The 19,007-nt window shown below is 39.9% G+C and overlaps 1 protein-coding gene and 1 long non-coding RNA gene across 2 annotated transcripts in view; one reads left to right on the forward strand and one right to left on the reverse strand.

Moving 5' to 3' along the window:
* LOC135242400 (protein NLRC3-like) overlaps positions 1 to 19,007 on the forward strand; it is a 1,894,071-nt gene that overhangs the window by 624,103 nt on the left and 1,250,961 nt on the right. The window contains exon 20 of the mRNA XM_064313443.1: positions 9,319 to 9,429. Coding sequence (XP_064169513.1) covers positions 9,319 to 9,429 — 111 coding nt within the window. The remainder of the gene's footprint in view (positions 1 to 9,318; positions 9,430 to 19,007) is intronic.
* The window catches only part of LOC135242451 (uncharacterized), a 641,023-nt gene that overhangs the window by 395,219 nt on the left and 226,797 nt on the right, over positions 1 to 19,007 (reverse strand). The gene's annotated exons all lie outside the window — the stretch shown is intronic.

Below are 19,007 nucleotides of genomic sequence, written 5' to 3' on the forward strand. Positions count from 1 at the left end.
GCAACTTCTCTTATGGCTAACAGAAGCCAAGGAAGACCTTCTTCCCAGTCTGCTCCCAATTCAGTACAGTAAGAGCCAAGAGAGTTTCAAGGTTGAGTGAAATCGCTCTAAAGCTCCCTGACTCTGTGGGTGATAAGCAGTGGAAATGTTATTTTGCACTTTTAGTTGTTTCAACGCTTTATGGAACTGTTTGGACATAAAGTTCGACCCTTGATCGGTTTGGATAATCGAAGGGATACCAAAAGTTAACATAAAAGTGGTTAATGCCCTTTGAATGGATTTAGTGGTGATGGAGCGAAGCGGATATGCTTCAGGATAGCGAGTACTCTGACACATTATTGTCAGTAGATAACTATGTCCTGCACGGGAACGAGGCAGCGGACCAACACAGTCGGCCAAAAGATATTGGAAAGGCTTAGACACCGCTGGAATGGGACACAAAGGGGCCACTGGTAAGCTTTGGTTCAGTTTACCCGTGATCTGACAGGTGTGACAAGTTCTAATATAGTCAGTGACATTTTTCTTTAGTTTTGGCCAAAAGAATCTTCGCATCACCCGGTTATAAGTTTTTCTAACGCCAGTATTGCCTGCTGTTTCGCCATGGGAAAGACGTAACACAGCCTCTCTGAACATAGAGGGAACAACGATCTGGACCACGTGGTCGCCAACAAATGAGTCTGTTCTCAAACCCCATTTACGGCACAATAATCCTTTATCTAAAAAATAGCCAGACTGCATGTCCTCTAATTTATCTTCTGAAACCACTTTATCAAACAGATCTTTTAAAGTAGGATCGTTCGCTTGTTCTTTAATTAGTGTCTCGCGAGAGACCCCGAAAAGTGAGACCAGAAAGGCATCACCTTGTGCGCCCCCACTGGAAAACATGCCTTCCTTGACAACATCAGACACATCTTTAACAGAATCAGTTTCGACTTTTATTTTATCATCACTCTATGTCAACAGCAGGAACTTCAGAGTCAAACTTTTCAACTGCAACAGGTTCGGTTTCACTGATAGACCTTTCTCGCTGTTCATTTAATTCAACAGCGGGGGTGGGCATAGCAATGTCTGGCATAGACCTTACTGGTGTAAGCTCTTTTATTTTCCACCGCACATTTGCGAGTCATAGAACGTGTAACGGCACATGAAGTAGCCTAAAAATTTCGGGAATTGCTTACCCACTTCATCTTCACACTTGTGCGGATTGTCTGTTACCACTGGGAAGAGAGTGTGTTTTGTAATCTTACCATGTTACAATGTCATGTGTCAGATCAAAGTGTCAAATATTTCGAATTGCCTCATGGAACACATTGAAATTCATGTAGAAAACTGCTGGTCAGTAACTACAGGAAGCATATTTCTCCAGAAAACATATGTTTACACTTGCTTCTGAACTGAATTTCAGTAAATGTACAAGTGATTGTATATTTGCTACGTACAATAAATACTGCATGTAAAATACATATTGTACATGCATACATAGAGAACTTCTTTATCCCCATGGGGACATTTCCCTCGCAGCATGTTACATTCACATTTACAAACAGACATTTATACCAAGAAACATACAATCATTCACGCAACAGAAAGGCTGGGCAGCGAAATACATACATACCAATACAAATTGGACATATAGACGCCTATTCAATCAACCTTGACTTTGAGAAAGCCATCCACACATATGTTTGGCCTGTCCATGTAGTGCATGCTTATACACACAGGGCCAAGTGACTTGAAAGAATTGAGGAAATATTGGGTAACATTGCTTTGGAATACATCTTATTTCATTTTGGTGAGGCAAGATAGCCTATATTGTTTGTAGTACCGTAACTTGGCGTCATTTTGATATCAATACTTTTAATGGCAGGCCTGGATTTCGGCAGTTTGAATGAATGAGTTATAGACGGTGTATGCCTTGTATCTGTGAGTAACTTGGCATTTTTGTACGTTGAAAACGTGTTTTTTATGAGATGGAGTTCACTCTGCTCCTGTTGGCTGTCATTGTGTATCAATACCATGGGCCCCTCTGTGGGAGAAAGGAGACTTACTATAGCTGCTGTGGACCAGAGCTCATATCTCAGCCCTGAAAATGGAAATAAATAAATAAAACAACAAGTCCCACAGCTCCTTTTAGATAGTTAGGAAGTGAATATGGAAAGAGCAGGTGCCATGGAAAATCAGCTACTCGATAAAAAAAAAGAAATACTTCACAAACAAACGATATGATGATAAACATACAAATGACAAATAACCTTACAAAAACATCCAGACACAATAATTCCAAACCTTGCGTCTAAACTAAACTTACAAACAAAAAGAAACATTTAAGAATCGGAGAAAACAAATAGTGAAAACGGAAATTACTACAGAAACATCAGCACATAGACCATGGTCACGAGGCAGTGAATGCGTCAGTGTCAGGAGACTGCGGGAGTACGATGGTTTTTTGTATTTTTATTTTTTATTCGCTGTCCCTTGCCCTATCTTAAAATAGGAAGATTTCTTAAGTTTTTACGGATATTCGTTATACTCAAACAGGTATGTTGGTTTTGCCCACATATAGTATATTGGTACAGCAAATAATATAATATTATATTATATTGGACTGGTGTACTTAAATTCCCGAAAGAAAAATAATTCTCGAGTTGTTGCCCTGCTGAAAATTACAGCTTATATTTGTCGAACTTTTTACCTGTTCGCCAGCTGACCAGCCTATACAGTCAGCTAGTCCACCAGTTTGACCACCATCTTAATCAACCAGTTTGAGCAGCTTTATCCAGCCAGAGACCAGCTATGACCAGCTAAATGTGCTGAACACACAGTTTAGTTTAAACCACCACCAGTTTAGAATTCCAGATATTTAGTCCAAAAGTGGAACTGAAAGTGTTCAAACTCACACGCGATTTTAAAGACGGAGAAGAACGAAGAGAGAGTAAAAGAATAAAACTGAAAAAAAAAGAACGGAGTAAGTAGTCTGTAGTGGAGTGGGATGGAGAGAATAATATAAACTAAAGATGAACAGGTGAGGGGAAGCTATAATCGCAATTAACACGCTTAATTCAGTAAAACTGAAAACTGACAAGAAAATACGCGAGGAGCACTAGGCAATTATCAGGTTCCCCATTTGGGACCGAAAACAAAAGTAATACATTTTTACAAGTTTTACGTTTAAATAAACGGTTTACTAATGCACTTTTGCATGTTTCATGACAATATTAACCTCCCTGGACATTACGTATTTGCAATCCAACTCGAACTAGTGCGATCTTGTGGCATTCATAATAATAATGTACGTCTCTTTAGATTAAAGCGTCTCCCAAATAAATGTAATGTAAAGTAAAGTAATTAAATAATAACAAATAATGGATCTGCGGCGTCTTTGGATACAAGTAGCCTAGGTTTCTCGGGACCTGTGTATATCTGTTAAATGTGATTTAAGGGGAATTATTTATGGGTTAATATGCTGTTTAAAAAAACTTGAAACATGCGAAGTGAAGTTTATGTTGCCAAATGTTTTGTTATAATAAATGAAGCATAATGATAGGGATATTACCGTTTAAACATTATATTTACTGACAAGAGATTAGCCTACGTTCGCAACCTACCTTGCTAAGGACGGAGTGTAGCACAGTGGGTAAGGAACTGGACTTGTAACCGAAAGGTCGCAGGTTCGATTCCCGGGTAAGGGCACTGCCGTTGTACACTTGAGCAAGGTACTTAACCGAAATTGCTTCAGTATATATCCAGCTGTATAAAATGGATACAATGTAAAATGCTATGTAAAAGTTGTGTAAGTCGCTGTGGATGAGAGCGTCTGCTAAATGCCTGTAATGAAATGAAATAATACTCTACACAAAACATTGTAATGTAGCAGTCTGAGGCTGTCGGGTGGCTACTGTTTAGCTAGCCAGCGGTGTATGCCAGCGAACAAAAATCAGCAAGTTAGCGTTATTTGGCTAACAGGGCAGGTTGTCAAAGCGCAGTACGGAGGGCAAATAGCCGGGATATCTGCATGGGAAATAAAATAGAAGTTAACCTCTAAGTTTCAGATCCAATCGTCCCTTCTAGGAAAAAAGCTTCAGATCAAAGACACCTCATCGGGCGGAGGCAGGTTTCTCTCTAATGAGATTTTCCACAGGGGGAGATCCTGTTGAATTACCACTAAATGTGTGTGTGTTTATGTACAAAAGCCTTCACTGGAGCAAAAAAAAAAAAATCCCTGTACTTCTCAGTGAACAAATACGCGTGCTCACCATAAATATTGGGAGAGTGAAGTCAAAGTTAAATTCTTTTTTCTGTAGCTACTCAGGCAGTTTGGATTTTTGACCAAACGTATACGGACAGTATTCCACTTCTTATTGTTAGCATGTCTATGCATGTTTGTATTAAAGTACAATGTTTAAATAACAGCACTTTTTGTGTTCAGAAATTATGAAATAATTTAAACACTTATTCAACAACCTGAATAGGAACCTATTGATTCATCTCTGTCATTAAAATACCTCAGTTAAAAACCTCTTTATGTAGACCTAACTGTTTGCAATACAGCACAAAAAGCACAATGTGAACATGGGGTATTTATTCTACATTTTTCGCATAGCTAATTCTGACATAATGTGGCTTAAGAGGGCAAATAATCCAAACATGAAAAGCACCTAATTAAGATAAATGAACGGCTTGTTAACATTCTGATATCACGATTGTGGTTAGAATGAAAACCAGCATACAGATGGGAAACAGGCCTGAGGCAGGGAACCAGTTCTTTAACAGGTCTGCTTTTAGATAAATGAAAAAAAAAAAAAAAAAAAATCAGTTTATGATTTTTGGGGAAGAATTCTTTACTTAAAGAAATAATTCTGGACATGGTCATGTATACCAGGACTATTATCATCAGTTATGAAAATGCAGTGTTTTCTTAAGCGTGGCTTTTGTGTGCCACAAACCCTTCCCTACAAAACGATACAGAACATGTCCGTTGTTGATACCTCAACTCAGACTTTTTATTGTGTGTTCATTCACATACCTTTAAAGTGTATACAGAATTTTTGAAACCATCAGTTGATATGAGCAAAAATGTGAATTACATTCACTTTATAAAATGTTTCATATGCTCAGCAATATGAGAAAATTATAGTTTTATTGTGGAACCATTGCTTATAGGGGAAAAAAAACACTAATTTTTATAGTGAAAATAGTGCATGTCATAATTCTTGGCACCCCTTGCATTTAGTTCTTAGTGCTGTTATCTTGGCAAAGGGAGGGTGCACTGAGTCTTCTCTTATAATGCCTGATGAAGTGGGAGAACACATATACAGTGCCTTTGGAAAGTATTCAGACCCCTTCACTTTTTACACATTTTGTTACATTACAATTCTAAAATTGATTAAATTCATTTTTATTCTCATCAATCTACACGCAATACCCCATAATGACAACGCAAACACAGGTTTTTACAAATTTCTTTTTAAATTTATTAAAAATAAAAAGTGAAACTGTTTCAAACTCAAACGTTATTTAAAAGTTGGAGGACAAAGAGGATGCATTGAAAAGGGATTTAAATTGGAAAAGGAGTAAGTAGTCTGTTGTGGAGTGGGATGGAGAGAATAGAAGCTAGATGAGAAGTGGTGTTTGGAGGAATAGGAATCTGCAGCTATGATCGCAATAACACTTAATTTAGTAAAATAAAACAGGCAATAAAATGGCGCCCGAGGAGTAGACGAGGAGTAATATGCTTTTTTCAAATTACCCATTTAGGACCAATAACAAAAAATACCTTTTCAAATAACTTTTTAAAAGTTTTAAAAGTATATTCATTTGCTTATTTGCTACCCAACTCTGACTAGTTTCAATTCACAAAGACCTACTGGCCATGTACTTACCAATTAATTCTGTTCTACTGAATTCGTACAAGTTTCAATGATAATAAATTCAGCAACTATTTTAATAGTAGCAAGAACTGAAAAGAACTGCGGTTATAGTTGCATTAAGACGCCGTTTCTTGTATGAACCACAAGGTGGCAGCATGTATCTGTGCATGTAGGCCTACTTAAAATCACGAAAGTGTCTGTTCAAAGCCACCACGTCAAAGCGAATTTACGCTTTGGTTGAGTTGGATTGAAATTGAAATTGAAATACAACATCAATTTTACTGCAGCGATTTCGAATCGGATTACAACTACTTAGATACGGAGAATATATGATAAAACGACTTTTATGAGATAAAATTAGGCTACTTAAGAAGAGATAATGATCTACTTTCATGAATTATGGATTTGGGTCATTTTTGGATGTTTTCCAAGAAGATTTCTCACGAGCATGTTCGTGTTTTTTAAATGTGATGTAAATGGGTTGTTTATGGGTAAATGTGCGGTCGAAACACTGACTGGAAGCATGGGTAGTTAACCTTGCCAAATGTTTTAAAATTTTACATGAAACGCAATAACAGGGATATCGGTCGGCTATAAATTGTTGCTAGCATATCGTATACGCTTACAAGCAAAATGCTTGCATCTCAGATACTGACTTTATAGGGGTCACAATTATTGGCACCCTTAAAGATTGTTAAAAATAAAATCTAACAGTGAACTTCACACCAACATGTAGATATGAGATGAAGCTGATCTACATCAGCATGTATACAAGACATTAAGATGATCTCAGGCCTAAGGAACTGTGTTGTGCTCTTCCATGGCTTGCTGCTTCACTGGAGTATAAAACTGAGGCAACCTGCTTATAAATCCATTTTTCATTGCAACAAACTCACAAATGAAGAAAAACATGGTTGTTGACCTTCAAAAATAAGGCAATGGGTCAAAAACTAGACAAAGAAATATACGACTTACTACTGTGAGACCAAATATGAATAATTTCAAAACCCCTGGAGTAGTGGTAAACCTGTCCAGTAGAGGGTGGTAGTGTATCTTGGCCCCCATGCACAGTGAGGTAGATGGTTCAGGGAGCAAATAACAATCCAGTGGCCACAGTCGGAGAATTACAAAATTGGTTGCATCGGGGGGTCACCAAGTTTCTATTAACTGCTACATTAGATGCTCCAAAATGAGATGCTACCTCCATGCCAAAGGGCTATTTGGTATGGCTTCAGGAAAAATGGTTTTACTGGGAGTTATCGACAGTTTCAAGATTCTAAATTGTCTCCTTTGTCTCATCTACTGTGGTCCTGAGAGATGACATTAGAGCTCTTTGGCCAAGCATAGCTGTTATTACATTTGTGGCCTTTCTGTTAGCTTGAACTAGTCTGCCCATTCTCCTCTGATCTCTCATTAACAAGGTGTTTTTTGTTTATCACACCATTCTCTGTACTGTATGAAAATCCCAGGAGGGCAGCAGTTTCTGTGATACTGGAATCACCACATCTGGCACAGTCAAAGTCGCTTAGATCACACATCTTGCCCATTCTAATAATAAGAAGCTGGCCTTGTAACCTATAGGTCACAGGTTCGATTCCCAGGTAGGACACTGCCGTAGTACCCTTGAGCAAGGTACCTAACCTGCATTACTTCACTATATATCCAGCTGTATGGATGTAATTTAAAACAATATGCGACAAAAAAGAAGTTGTGTAAGTCGCTCTGGATAGGAGAGTTTGCTAAATGCCTGTAATGAAATGTCTATATTGAGCTGCAGCCACATAATGTGTTGTTAGGAGTAGACTATTTGCATTAATGAGGGGGTATTCCTAATAAAGTGGCCAGTATATAACACAAAGGATATAGGTCTGGTGTTAGCTAGAGTCTTTATTGTCCCCATGGGGCCGTTTGTACTGCAGCATAGTAAATAATAAATAGCGATAACTATATCCATGACAAAAGATAAACATTAAAATCATTGCAAAACGTATCACTATAACTTAAGCCAGTGACACTTGGGATAAAAGAGTGTTTAGTCCTGTTTGTTTTTAATATAGGGAGCCTATAGCTGCACTCTGAGGGAAGTAATACAAATTGATTGAACAGAGGATGCTGGGAATCCCTCAGAATGAACTGGGCCTTCCTTATAGATCCTATCTGATACAGCTGGGAGGGGTCAGCTGTATCAGATGATCCTGCCAGCTAATTTTACAATGCTGGCCAGTCTACTCTTGCACTTAAAATTTAGGTTACCAAACCAGCAGATCATATTAAAGGTTAAAAGACATTCAATAAAAGACTGATTAAAGCGTTGTGTCCACCTTGAAACTTCGGAATAATAACTATTAAATGGAGAGAGGTGCTTATGCAACATTGAACAGGTCATTGGAATAAAAGGTTATTGTTGAATGTATTAATTTAATAATTTTCTATCGTCTTTCTGAGACAAAGACTTTCATGTTTATCCTCTGTGGAGGACGTGACATTCCTAGTTGAATCTTCAAGCCTTCATGATAGCTTAATTGTCTCTGTGTCTTTAATACATAATGGTCATAAATGTCATAAATGTGGATGTGAGATTGCATGTTCTTTGACCTGGCGGTCTTTCCAGAGTTAAAATTAGTTTTTTTAAATTTCAGAAATAATAAGTAAAACTGCACTTAGAAAGCATTATTCCTAACTGATTGTTTTTTTTAAATATTTGTATTTGTATTACTATATATATTGTAACACAAAAATAATTTTAAACCTATTTTCCCCTGGGTCTCAGGAGGACAAAGCTTAGTTGCTGATATCATTTTAAAATGCTCCCAAATTGCAGACTGCTCTCTGTTCCTGGCTGGTTCCTGCACCAAAGCTTTGCTTCCTTTGAGTCAGTTACCAAAGCGGTCACATGGCTGTGTGTACTGAATGAAGCTTCGGACGTCATTGATCACGTGTTTATGGCAGAAACTAATCAAGCCTCGGCACACTGTTTCTAGTGCGCTCTGGTGTTTTTCTGGACACACGCTCCTGAGCTTCAGTATCAAGGGTAACACCACTCCTTTTGAGATGTCTGTATGTTCAGGGCTCATTTAAATTCTGCATTGCTTCCAGTCAGAACTACGCTATATTGTGTGTGTGTGTCTCTGTGTGTCCAAGCGAGTGTTCAGCGTGTGCTCATGTTGTGTATTTGCACTTGTGGTCCAGTCTGGTCTGATGTGTTCCTGTCTCCTTAGATAGGGGGTGCTGTTTCTAAAATGAGTCTCTCAGAGGAGCCAAAGACCAAAGGAGGAACCCTCAGCAGTGAGAGGAAGAGGTACAAATGAATCAGATATTTCATGTGATATGAGTTAGAGCTGCAGTAAGAGGATGAGTTTAACTGGAAGCTCTGTCTCCATGTGCTGTGAGTTAGAACTGCAGTAAGAGGATGAGTTTAACTGGAATCTCTGTCTCCATGTTTTGTTCACAGGGTCCAGGTAGAAAAAGCAGGGTCACCTGCACCCAGCTGTCTGTCTATGAAGAGTGATCATTCAATGGTACCTCCATACAATTTCAGAGGAGAGTTCCCAGGAGACCAAAGGTAATTAAATAGGCTTAAACTGACACTACTATTTAACCCCTTAACCCCAAGCATTAAAAAAGGAAATTTCCAACCTGGTTTGGAGTGCTCTTAAAGGTCCAGGAAACTGGATTGTTGTTATATTCCCCAGAAGTGACGACAGATTTTCTTCTTAATGCTTCTTTCACGTTTTTAACCGAATTAGAACCATTGAATTGTATTAGACACGGTTAGATTATTGCGACCTGTTTAGCAGACATGGGCAGGTTGGGTGTGTATCCTGCGCTCATTAACATTCATACTTGTAAGACAGGTCATATATAAACCATTTCTCATCGCTAGCTCGGTTAGAGCTGGTTAGAGTAGAGTGTCCCATGCAGTACCTAACAAAATGAAAGAAAGCAACATAAACTATGCGTTCCCATCGTATGATTAAACCTGAAGATTATTCAACTTGTAATAGCATTGTAACACTGAGCTACTGTACACTAACATTACACTCGATAGCAGTCTCAAATTCTGGACATTACCCCCAAATAAAGACAGGCTTTGATTCCACATGCCTTAGCTTGAAAACATTTTAATTGTCGCTAGCTAATGGCAGGCATACTTACCGATCCAGCACGTTCTGCGAAAAGTACTTTTGTTCAGAGAAAATGGGCAATGCAAATACTAACTGCACTGGTTATTGTAATACTGGAGTGCCTGTGGGCTCCAGAATTAAAACCCATTTCTTGTAGGTCTCTTCATTTTTGGCAAAAGAAAAGAATGTATTGCTTTCTCCACATCCAGAGAAGGTGCAATGCTTAGGTATTTTCAATTTAGCTTGCCTAGCGTGCACAAAAGTGGCAAGAGCATTATTTACACATTACATGTAGAAAGAATTTCACTGGACTTAAGGGTTTTGTTACGTAACTAACACCCAATGAATCCTGCCCATTGAAAACCTGGCGTTTAGCCAAGGGGAGAGCAAGCCAATTTCGGCACAGGCTTTTTTTTGTCTTTTCTTTTTTTGTCTTTTGCAATAATCATTTGAAAGTATTTCTGGGCCATTCGTGAATGTAAAACAGTAATAAAACGACACATCAGCAAATAATTCACAGATTGTTGTGCAGATAACTAACAGCAGTGAAATGTTGCAATGGATTTTCCAAGACATCCCAAAACCTTTCCAAATTGCAAATTTTAGATAGTGTTTTGAACAGGTTATCTACACTACAAAATAAGTTTTCTTCTCTCAAAATCACATATTTTGAATTAATAACAGAGGTGAATCAGTTCTAACATGTTTCCGGGAGTTAATTTCTTACAGCAGTTAACATTATGCTGAATGTTGAAATACAAATGTTACAGTAGCTGGCAGGAATTAGCAGAAACGATAACAGAAAACTAATATTAGTTTGAGTTGAACTTGCTTTGCTGCCGCTGCCGTTACTCACTTTGCTAGAGATTTCATCCATTAGCAGCTTTGCAAAAGAAAGAGACGGTCTATATCTGTCGCTGCTGCAGCGGCTGATTGCAATGTCAGCTGCAAGTGTGTTGTTTGGTAAATGGACTGCATTTATATAGCGCTTTTATCCAAAGCGCTTTACAATTGATGCCTCTCATTCGCCAGAGCAGTTAGAGGTTAGGGGTTAGGTGTCTTGCTCAAGGACACTTCGACATGCCCAGGGCGGGGTTTGAACCGGCAACCCTCCGACTGCCATACAATCGGTCTTACCTCCTGAGCTATATCGCCCCCATTGTTTACATTGTGAACATTCCACTAGTGTTAATTAATGGGAAATTTTCTTGGTAAACATAAATAAAATATAAATAAAATGGTAAATATCTCAAAAATATTTGCACTACTGACAAGAAAAGCAGAAGCAACTAGGTGAAGCTACGAGATCAAAAAGGTAGGTCTTGCTGAAAAACTGTAGGAAGAGTAGCGCACAAGATGTTGACTTGATGTGGAATAAGAAGAAATAATAAGGAGAACACTAAATTCACTTCAGTAAACTTACATGCCCACCAGTAGGGCTCTCACATGGTTTAGATCACACTCTCCAAACCAACTGGAACTTTCTAAATATGAAAATAATGCCTCTAAAGCCGCCTTTCCACCAAAAGTACCCATACTTTTAGTCCCAGGAACTACTTTTCAAGTAACTAAAGCCGCGTTTCCACCGCAGGAACTATACCCCGGAACTAGGAACCTTTTGAGGAACTCAGTGCGTTTCCACCGCAGGAACTAGGGTCTAAATTTAGTTCTGGGGGCTTTGTTTTACCCCCCAAAACGTTCCTGCTCGGGGGGTAGTACTTTCCGAAAGTACAGGAACCTTTTGGGTGGAGCTTGCAGCGCTGAACATTTCTGATTGGTCGAGTACTCGTAGCATTTGTGTTGTCTTTATTTTCCGCCATTACCCGCCATGTTTGAAAATATGCAGCGGCAAACCAATTTATTTTCATAATAACTTCAAATCAAACTTGTATGTTATGCGGCGCAGTAGCCTACTTTTGGTTATAGCCTATCAACTTCTTGGAATTATAACGTGTGCTCTTCTGTTCTTTTCTTGCTTTAGTATTCGTTTTATAAAATGCTAAGCATTCGTGCTGGGACAGCATATTACGTAGGCTACCAAAACATTCAAACGGATTAATTCGGTTGCTGAATATTTTCTTCCGGATTTTCTTTGTTAGCCCGTTGTAATTGACTCGAAACGTTTGATACAGTTATGTGAGGTATGCGGTATTTGGTGATACAATACAAGCAAACTGGAAATCACCTTCCGCACTTTTTATCCGGGTAAAATAACAGGTTAATTCTAGTAATCTTCCCTTTAGCTTTTTCAGACTGCCGTAATTTTACTGCCATTTTTCAATTCCACGAAAAGACCAGGAAGACTATGGACTCATTTATGGTGCATGGTTCGCATCTGGAGGGCACACTTCGCTGCTCGGCTAGCAGTAACTTTGAAGGAAAGCAAACGGTGGCTGTACCACTACTAATTTACATTTTCACGCAAGTCCGAGTTTTCGTTATATTCTTGTCATTTTGCGATTAGCCTATATGGAATTGACGACGAGAAAGTAATAAAACAGCAAATTGTTTACAACGTGTGCATGTTTTCTGCTGTTAATGAATGTGTTTGAGATGATATATGAAAATCAATAAATACAAAAGTAACCATATATAGTCATTGTTGGTAACCCGTTGTATATAAGTGGAATAAACCCCTCCGGGCTGTCCCGGTTATTAGAAAATAATGTAGGCTACTTCGGTGGTAGTATGGGGTTACAGAAGAAATCATATGACAGATGGACCGACGACAACGTCAGTGGGCTAATTTGCCTAATCTTCGCGGTACTTTAGACCCCGGTGGAAACGCAGACAACCATTGGCTGAAGGAACCTTTTAGTTCCTGGTAAAGTAGTTCCTGGGACTGAAAGTTCCGGGTAATTTTGGTGGAAACGCGGCTTAAAAGGTTCCTTCAGCCCATGGTTGTCTGCGTTTCCACCGCGGTCTAAAGTCCCGCGAAGATTAGGCAAATTAGCCCACTGACGTATGAAAAAGCGACGTTGTCGTCGGTCCATCTGTCCTATGACTTCTTCTGTAACCCCATACTACCACCGAAGTAGCCTACATTATTTTCTAATAACCGGGACAGTCCGGAGGGGTTTATTCCACTTATATACAACGGGCTACCAACAATGACTGTATATGGTTACTTTTGTATTTATTGATTTTTATCGATTTAATCACCTGGAATTGAAATATTCTTCTGCAGCCGTTTTGGCATATTTTACCGTTGTCAAGCAAAACTGTCGTTGGTAGTTGAACTTGGACCGTTGTTATGCAACAAATAGGATATATCAGGCCAATAGTAAGATTGTAACTGTTTTATATATCCTCTCAAACACATTCATTATGTTTTTATGCGAACATTCACTTTCATGTCTTGACATCCGAGGCGACAGAATGCATTCACATTTCCAATATAACTGGCAACAACAGCAGAAAACATGCACACGTTGTAAACAATTTGCTGTTGAATTGATTACTTTCTCATCGTCAATTCCATATAGGCTAATCGCAAAATGACAAGAATAGAACGAAAACTCGGACTTGCGTGAAAATTTAAATTAGCAGTGGTACAGCCACCGTTTGCTTTCCTTCGATGTTACTGCTAGCCGAGCAGCGAAGTGTGCCCTCCAGATGCGAACCATGCACCATAAATTAGTCCATAGTCTTCCTGGTCTTTTTGTGGAATTGAAGAATGGCAGAGTAAAATTACAGCAGTCTGAAAAAGCTAAAGGGACGATTACTAGAATTAACCTGTTATTTTACCCTGACAAAAAGTGTGGAAGGTGATTTCCAATTTGCTTTTACTGTAGGCTATCACTAATGTGAATTACGCAGAACTACCGCATACCTCACATAACTGTATCAAACGTTTTGAGTCAATTACAACGGGCTAACAAAGAAAATATTCAGCAACCGAATTAATCCGTTTGAATGTTTTGGTACGTAATATGCTGTCCCAGCACGAATGCTTAGCATTTTATAAAACGAATACTAAAGCAAGAAAAGAACAGAAGATCACACGTTATAATTCCAAGACGTTGGCAGGCTATAACCAAAACTAGGTTCCGAGCAGGAACCTTTTTGGGGGTAAAATAAAGCCCCCGGAACTAAATTTAGACCCTAGTTCCTGCGGTGGAAACGCACTGAGTTCCTCAAAAGGTTCCTAGTTCCGGGGTAAAGTTCCTGCGGTGGAAACGCGGCTTAATTGAGATTTGCTTTTTCGAGCACTTCAATTACTGTTATCACAGTGCAAAAACCTTTTCTTCGATCCACCATAATTATGAATTCATTTCATAGTACAATGCTAAGTTGTTTTGAGAGCAAGCTCGCTTCAGTCTGCATGCACTCTCTGCTTGTCAGCACAATCTGCATTACGCACAGGGAGTGGAGGCAAATACGCACTTAGGTTACTAGCAAATGACTGGACCCACAGACAGCAATGAGGGCTCATTTGACAGGTGGCAGTCTTGTTTAATTCATTCTGTAACTTTATTGACTTAAAAGTAAACCTATCGCTGTTCAGATAACCAAATGCCTGCTGAACAAAATACTATACGTAAAGACAGCATCGGGTGGTCAGATATGACTGCCAAGTTTCAGGTGGATGCTTGACAGATTGAGTTGAAAATGGCGCCTGAACTGGCTAATAGTCTTAGTTTGAATATGAGCAAGGGCATTTCAGATTACAGAAACTCTTACATTGACAAAAGAGCCATAAAGATGCAATTATTGGGTATACCAAAAGTGACTGTAGTAAGTACATTACATATGGAATTTTTATTTTTTGTAATCAAATTTTTTTATTGATTTTGATATAATCATTAGCATCAGCAATACATCATCAAAATGGTTTATGGTCTAAGTAGAGTAAAAAAAAAAACTTCTTTTTTTTTCAAAACTTTTTTTCTACTCTACATAGATCATAAACCCTTGAATATAAAAACGACTAAATGAAATCTATGAGAAATGTAAACGCTATAGTGCTTTTTATCCAGAAAAACCACAGTTCACTTGTAGGCTATTTGTTTTCAGGCCAGTCTTGCCTGCTCCAATATGGCAGCGATGATGACATACGATCTAAAGGCCAATGCAGCGGATATGTCTATGGTTTCACACTACCATTGTGCTGCTTGAATCATGTATCGCTATGTGTTTGTGCTTTTAACGTTAATACGGTGTGCTCATATAAATAATGTTTAGAACTAGGTGTATTGGAATTTCGTGTTATCTTTATGCTGGAATTTAGATCATGTTTGAAATGTTGGTAACATTACAAACTTTAGATATTAATCAGAGGAGTTCTTTCCGTGTGGTGTAGCATGCTTCCTGGTTGCGTCATCACGCTGGGGCAAGAGGACGCGGCGCAACTTCCTATAGGCTTTTGTAGTTTGTTGTAGTTTTTAGTTGCCGCCAGTTTGATTGGGACGATCTATTACTCCCGGGGTTGTGTAGTTCATTGTAAATAACGTGGTTTATGGTGTACCTGAAGTATTTCAATGAAATGTATTGATCATCTAAATGTGTTAATTATTGATGGTATTTGTTATGGGTAATTTTAAGCTGTTGTAGAACTGTATTTAATTCTTGGTAATTGGTAGGGTCCAAGGGTGGAGAAGCTATTTAAGTGCAGCTACCACCATCATTTGTGGTTGGTTGGTTGTTGGGTGCAGACTGGTCCGAGTCAGTGCGAAGTATTATTATTATTATTATTATTATTATTGAACCTTAAAAACGTAGATACATGTTACTTTATTTTTGTTTTGCAAGTCTTTTTGTTTGTTTATTTTTGTTATTGTTTCACTTTTGTTTACTGTAAATACTGGCATCCTTTTCTCCACCTGTCTAGAAGACATCGTGATTCATTGAAATGCATATTGGGCAGGCGAAATACATTATTCATTATTCGCCTTAGGTCTAAATGGGTTAAATACCTTCTGGGGCCTTGACTGGGTACACATGTCCATCCTATCTGCAATCTCTTTGTTCCCTAATGACATCTGTTTTGTACATAAACAACCTATTCCCTTAATGTTGCCTAATACCATATGGCGTCGCTAATTGCAGAGAGGAGAAACACTCCGAACTCATCAGTCCCCCATTTTGAATTGGTGATGAGAAACTCTTTCCCTCACCCACCCACCTACACATAATGGACAGAGGACAGGATCTATCTGGTCCTAAAAGCCTTACCTAATTTGGTTAACAAGAGTTAATCTCTTACTTCTCTAATTCCTTTCTGGAGGGTGTAATATACCACAATAAGCACAACAGAAATTATATTCAAACCCCATGCATTGGGAAAATATTACCCACACATACCCCCCCGGGATCCCACTCCCAGATAGTTCAGAGTCCCATAGCCACTGGGTCACAGCAACCACTTTTCCGGTAGCATCATGATACTCCTCATCGGCCCTCAGAGTGGCCTTGACTGCCTTTCGAGTTGCAACGGAATCGTTATATTTTTGCCCCAGATTCCTCTATCGTTTTTATTTTATTTTAGCCTCTATAGCAGAGAGAGCTTTATTAAAAGAATTGTCAGGATCTATTTCCCAATGGACATGCCTAGGCATGGTGGTGCTGGTGGTTACGTCAGGAGCTACTGGGATAGATCCTATAGAAACAGAAGTGCCAGAAGGGTTCATGCAGTTAGAAGTTTCAGGCGTCATGCAAAGTCGCTGCGAAGGCCCCGCGAGGGGGCCGCCCCACACCAAACTGTGGAGTTTTCCCGCACTGCTATGGCTCCATTCAATATTGATAATACTTGAACTTTTACATCAGGTCCCAGTGATGATGACAGGGCTTGTCCTGATTCTCTGGGAGTGGTGCAAAGCACCCATCCCCCCTACTGTGGAAAACTGCTCCTGGGAGAAAGCTACCTGTTCATGGCCGTCACTGATGACACGTTGTGTTGTCCTCCAGGCAGAGCCCTATTACCGACAGGGACCCCTCCCCGGCCGTCACCCATGGTGGCATTTTATGGTGGCACATTTACTCTCTGTGGGTGCAAACGTTCTCCCCGAGCAGTGCTTTGTCAAACAATTGGTTACTTTCTAACACATGATGGAGCATAACAGACACAGCTTCTCCAGTATCCTGTGTAGCAGAAGCTAGATGGCGTGTAGTCTGGTTAGAAAGAAGTCCCCGCTTTGCCACCAACACCGTACCATCTGCCACCAAATTTTCAGCCCAGTCCCCATTATTAGAATTTATAGCCATAGAAATTGCGCTTGCTGCTGACCCTGTGACCCCTCCTCATTCAGGAGCATCAGACACCAAGTGCCTGTGTTCTCTGTGTGCTACAGGATTGTAACAAGCAGATCACTTTTGCAACATATCAGACACTTAACATCTGAATTGATTTTTCTACATGATCATATACAGAATCAACAAAGGGGAGTGTTGGACTGATACTCCTACTAGGGCTGGGAGGGGCTCTCCTTCGGGGACCAGACCAAACTTGGGGCCGGCATACAATTTCAGGAGCCTGGCTTCCCTGGAGGAAAACATCTGATGGTCAGCTCTCCTTGTGAGTGGATAGCGAATTTATGAATTGCTTCCACTGAGGGGCAGCCATCTTCCTACCGTCCCGCTTCTGTCTTTACCCAGTTTTCCCCATATATCTCATTGTAACTTAATGCAGTCTCCCAGCCCACACCAGTATCAACCCACACCCTTGAATTTTTCCACACTAATACACCAGTAACATTTCTCATAACAACATTGCAACAGGGGTGATGCACCATTTTGTTATGTTTCTAATAACCACGTTTATGACAATAAGCAATACAACACAAATCCTCAAGACACCAGAAAGATACCCATCCAGTGTGATTGAAGTCGCGGTCCCACGTGCAACTGCACCCGTCGGCACTAGTGCATACTCTGATGTCTGGAATCAGTGTGTCTTCAACACAGAGACTCACAACAACGAACAGGCTCCCTAGGATGCCATAGGGTAGGCGGGGATTATTGTGCCCCATGTTGAGCCTCACCCTTGTATTTTCTCAAACGTGACAAATGAACCCACACTGGAATCCTAGAGACTCGGGCCGCTGATGGTGTGGTCAACAGAACTGTGTATGGTCCGGTCCAGTTAGGTTCAAGTTACTTTTTCTGGAAAGCTTTTACCAGAATCCGGTCCCCCGGATTCACCCGGCACTCTTCACCTTTCTCTTCTGCAGCGTCTGGCTCTGCCCTGGGATCCTGTGGAACACACTGTGACAGGAGCCTGCAGTACTCTGCTAACTTATCTCCCATAACATGCAACTCCCCCCCTGTGAGGCATAAATCCCCTGGAGTCCTCATGGGGCAGCCTGTCAGAACCTCAATGGGAGAAAGTTCATTAGGGTTAATTAGTCCTGCTCTCATGGAGAGAAGCACAGCTAGTAGCTGTGTCACCCAATCCTTCCCTCCAGTAGAAAACAATTGTTTAGTTAGTTTATTCTTCAGTGTTCGGTTGGCCCTATATAATCAATTTGCAACTGTGCAAAAACCTGGTTCAATCTTGGTTGTTCCATTTTAGTCTTAAGGGTGGGCCCTGGATTACATCGTGCACATGTGATACATCTCCAAACATATTTGTTTACCCCTAGCTTAGGGTGCCACCAGGTTTGCCCCATCTGGTGTCGCATGCGCCTTACCCAATTATGTCCCAAGGAACGATACACTTCTATCATGGACCCCATTAATGAATAAGGCAGGATTACTGTGTTCCCTGGTCCCCTCCAAATATTGTTGTGAGGGAGTCCGGTGGCGGTTGGAGCAGCAAAAGAGTGGCAGGAGACAAAAACTTCTGTTCACCCAGGTTTATTTACAGGAGACGTGCTTCAAACCCAGAACCGGTGCAAAATATGTACAGGTGACGACACAACAAAATATGCAACAAATACCATAAACAAAACAAAAACAAGTAAACAAAACACAGTAGGCTATGCCTAGTAGGCCCTACTTGTTGAAATAAGCTGCGTGTCTAGATGACCATTCAGCACACACAGAAAATAGAAATTCCACTCTAGGACTTTTCCTCTGG

This window comes from Anguilla rostrata, chromosome 16 (genome assembly GCF_018555375.3).
Source record: "Anguilla rostrata isolate EN2019 chromosome 16, ASM1855537v3, whole genome shotgun sequence".
NCBI lineage: Eukaryota > Metazoa > Chordata > Actinopteri > Anguilliformes > Anguillidae > Anguilla > Anguilla rostrata.